The 3,381-nt window shown below is 37.7% G+C and overlaps 1 protein-coding gene across 1 annotated transcript; it reads left to right on the forward strand.

Annotated features, from left to right (window-relative positions):
- Positions 1–1,698: 1,698 nt before the first annotated feature.
- On the forward strand, positions 1,699–2,619 carry LOC142446375 (olfactory receptor 5M11-like). Its single transcript, XM_075548129.1, has one exon. It carries the CDS (start codon positions 1,699–1,701, stop codon positions 2,617–2,619), a length of 921 nt encoding a protein of 306 aa, XP_075404244.1.
- The last annotated feature ends 762 nt before the right edge of the window (positions 2,620–3,381 follow it).

Consider the following 3,381-nt stretch of genomic DNA (forward strand, 5'->3'; position numbering starts at 1 on the left):
TGTTTGTGGTTAGTGATCAAAACATGTTAGTATCCCAAAATTACAAATGTATTCAACAAATACTTATTGATTGTTTATTGTTCTTCATGATGGAAATACTGGCACAAAAAGACTTGGTTTTGACTGTAAAATGAGAGCTATAAAATAAGATGAAAGTTTGGCAAGTAGGGGATTAAAGAATGGAGGGCATAATGGAAGGACAGTACATATATTGAAAGAAAGAAGAACAGGTGTGAAGAAGAAGAGATATAAAAAGACAGAGGCAATAGCATAACCGCAAAGTACTCAAAACGTGAATTCTTTGTGGTGGTGTGATTATGTGTTGGGCTGCTAGCCTCAAGGTCAGCCCATTGAAACCACCAGCTGCTCCACAGTTCAAAGAAGAGGGTTTCTACTCCCCTAAAGAGTTACAGTCCGGGAAAAACACAGGAGAAGTTCTAGTCTGTTCTCTAAGGTCATTATGAGTTAGAATTGACTTGATGGTGGTGAGTTTTTCGGGAAACGAAAGCTCAGTTTCTTTCTTTAAAACCATGTTCCCAATGCTGGAGCCTCATTCAAGTAGGTTATGAGAATCCATTTGATGTCAGGATATTTTGTTAATTCCTTTACTATAGGTTTATTAGAGCACTGTTGGTTGGCTCTGTTTTCTAGATGTGGTTGTGGAACACCAGCTGGGTTCTAGATTAGAATCCTCTGAGTGATCGACATAAAGAATCATGTGTTTCATTGCTCATCTCCTACTCTCAGAAGCAAGTGATTATAGTGGGCTGCTAATTTGCTTGATTAGCAATATTCCCATTTGACAGCTTTGCACCTTATAGGCTAAGTAAGCACTACCGCCTAAGTATGTGCCATCATATACTCTAAGGAAATATATATGAGAAAGATGCAAGAAAAATATATATTCTCATTCAGTCATCCATCCATTATTTCTTTTTAAAAATATATAAATATGAAGTGATGAATCATAATAAAAATGAGCTACATACTATCTTTTACCTTGAATAGTTACCATGCATTGATGAAATGCACCATTAGCCTGAAATATGCTTACGAACAAATTAAAGTAGAGAGAAGTTCTGAAAACGCAGAACAAAAAGTTATTCATTCCTTTTGAAGAATGAGGGAGTAGAGTGAGGTGTTCTCCACAAAGGTGGGGATTTTCCATGGCAGCTTCATAGGAAGAATAAAGTGTGCAGTGTGTGAAGAATAAAGTGTGTAAAGCAACAAATAATGCAGGAAGAAAGGACATGTGTAACTTGATTTCTTTGAAGGTATAAGTGGAAGTAGAGGTATTGGCATAGAAATAGAAATAACACATCATTAATATAAAAACCCACTGCCATAAAGTAGTTTCTTATTCATATGGGGCTTGGAGGCTATACATATATACTGGAGTAAGTAACTTTATCTTTCTTCCTTAGAAAGCTTGTGCATTTGAATAGACATCTGGTATATTTGAATAGGTGACCTTGCGGCGAGTAATTCAAAACTCAACCAATGAATCACCACTCTCCTACTTTAAAGCAAAATTAAATAATGATTTAATATGGGTAAGAAATTATTTTATAGTATAATAAGAGTGAAAGATATTATTGACAATGTATGGAGATATGTCGAGAGAGAAATTATTGCATTTACAAATCTGTCCTTTCAAGAATGATATTTTTTTTTTAGGTGCAGGCACATACTCTGGAAATGCCCATTGAGAATGGCAGTGTGATCACAGAATTCATTCTCCAGGGACTCACAGATCGCCCAGAACTCCAGCCTCTCCTCTTTGTGGTGTTCCTGGTGGTTTATCTTGTCACCCTCACAGGCAATCTGGGCATGATCACATTAATCAGACTGGACTCTCGCCTTCACACCCCCATGTACTTCTTCCTCACTAACTTGGCTTTTGTGGATTTGTGCTACACCACAAATGCGACCCCACAGATGCTCACTAATTTCTTATCAGAGAAGAAGACCATTTCCTTTGCTGGCTGCTTCACACAGTGTTACATTTTCATTGCTCTTCTCCTCACGGAGTTTTACATCTTGGCAGCCATGGCCTATGACCGCTACATGGCCATCTGCAGTCCTCTGCGCTATACTGTGAAAATGTCCAGCAAAGTCTGCATCTGCTTGGCAACATTGCCTTATGTCTATGGTTTCTCAGATGGTTTGTTCCAATCTATCCTGACCTTTCGCTTGACCTTCTGTAAGTCCAATATCATTAACCATTTCTATTGTGCTGACCCACCACTCATAAAGCTTTCTTGTTCTGATACTTATATTAAAGAATATGCTATGCTTATTTCAGCTAGCTTCAATCTTTCTACCTCCCTCACCATTATCATGGTGTCCTATGTCTTCATTATCGCGGCCATCCTGCGGATCAAGTCAGCAGAGGGCAGACACAAAGCCTTCTCCACCTGCGGCTCCCACATGATGGCCGTCACCCTCTTTTATGGGAGCCTCTTCTGCATGTATGTAAGACCACCCACAGATAAGACCATTGAGGAATCGAAAATAATAGCTGTCTTCTACACCTTTGTAAGTCCAGTCCTTAATCCACTGATCTATAGTCTTCGGAACAAAGATGTAAAACAAGCCTTGAAAAATGTCCTCAGATGAAATAACGTCACTAAGATGGGAATGCCTTAATTTCCCAATAAACCATGACTCTAGAAGTTTGGCTCAAATGTGTTCATATGATGAGGATGAACTTTAGATTTCTCTATGAAATGCAAAACGATATACAACCATATATTGCTACTCATATCCACTTTATAGTGATCTTCAATTTATCCCAATTCCTAGTCAATATGTAACTATACTGATTATTGAAATGCACCACTGTACAGCACATTTCCCCACTTGTGATGTCCTAAGAGTTACTTGCAGTCAGTCAATAGTATCTCACTGGTCTGTTGAAGAAGATTTAAAGAAACACATCCTTCTGAAATACCGTATTCTGACGATCTGTATTAAAATATAACTGGAGAGTCATGATAGCAGTTGATTGCTCCTTACCAATGTGGTTGTGTATTTGGTAGGTTGAAAATAAAGAGAAGAGAAGAGAGAAATCCGTTTCTAGACTAGAATTTATAGATCCATATCTCTGAGTTACAGGCACCAACTCCATCCCTCTACACCTCCAGCCTAAAGAAAAAGGATATTCTTTCATATTGGCTTTCATGATTATTGCTCAAAATTATAAAGTATAAATAAAAGGTTCTGCTCTCCCACACACTGAATATTTTCTTACCCATTACAATCAAGTTGATACATGTACTCTCATAGGACAAAGAAGAATTGGGTTTCTATGAATGTATTCTTTATGGAATCAAACTGTGATATTTTTCTTCTAAAGATTAGCTTAGATTTTAACTACCA

The sequence above is a fragment of the Tenrec ecaudatus genome, chromosome 4, assembly GCF_050624435.1.
Source record: "Tenrec ecaudatus isolate mTenEca1 chromosome 4, mTenEca1.hap1, whole genome shotgun sequence".
In the NCBI taxonomy this organism is placed as follows: domain Eukaryota; kingdom Metazoa; phylum Chordata; class Mammalia; order Afrosoricida; family Tenrecidae; genus Tenrec; species Tenrec ecaudatus.

What these genes read in the sequence shown, in the direction of transcription:
- LOC142446375 (XM_075548129.1), top strand. Translation starts at nt 1,699, where the DNA reads ATGCCCATTGAGAATGGCAGTGTGATCACAGAATTCATTCTCCAGGGA.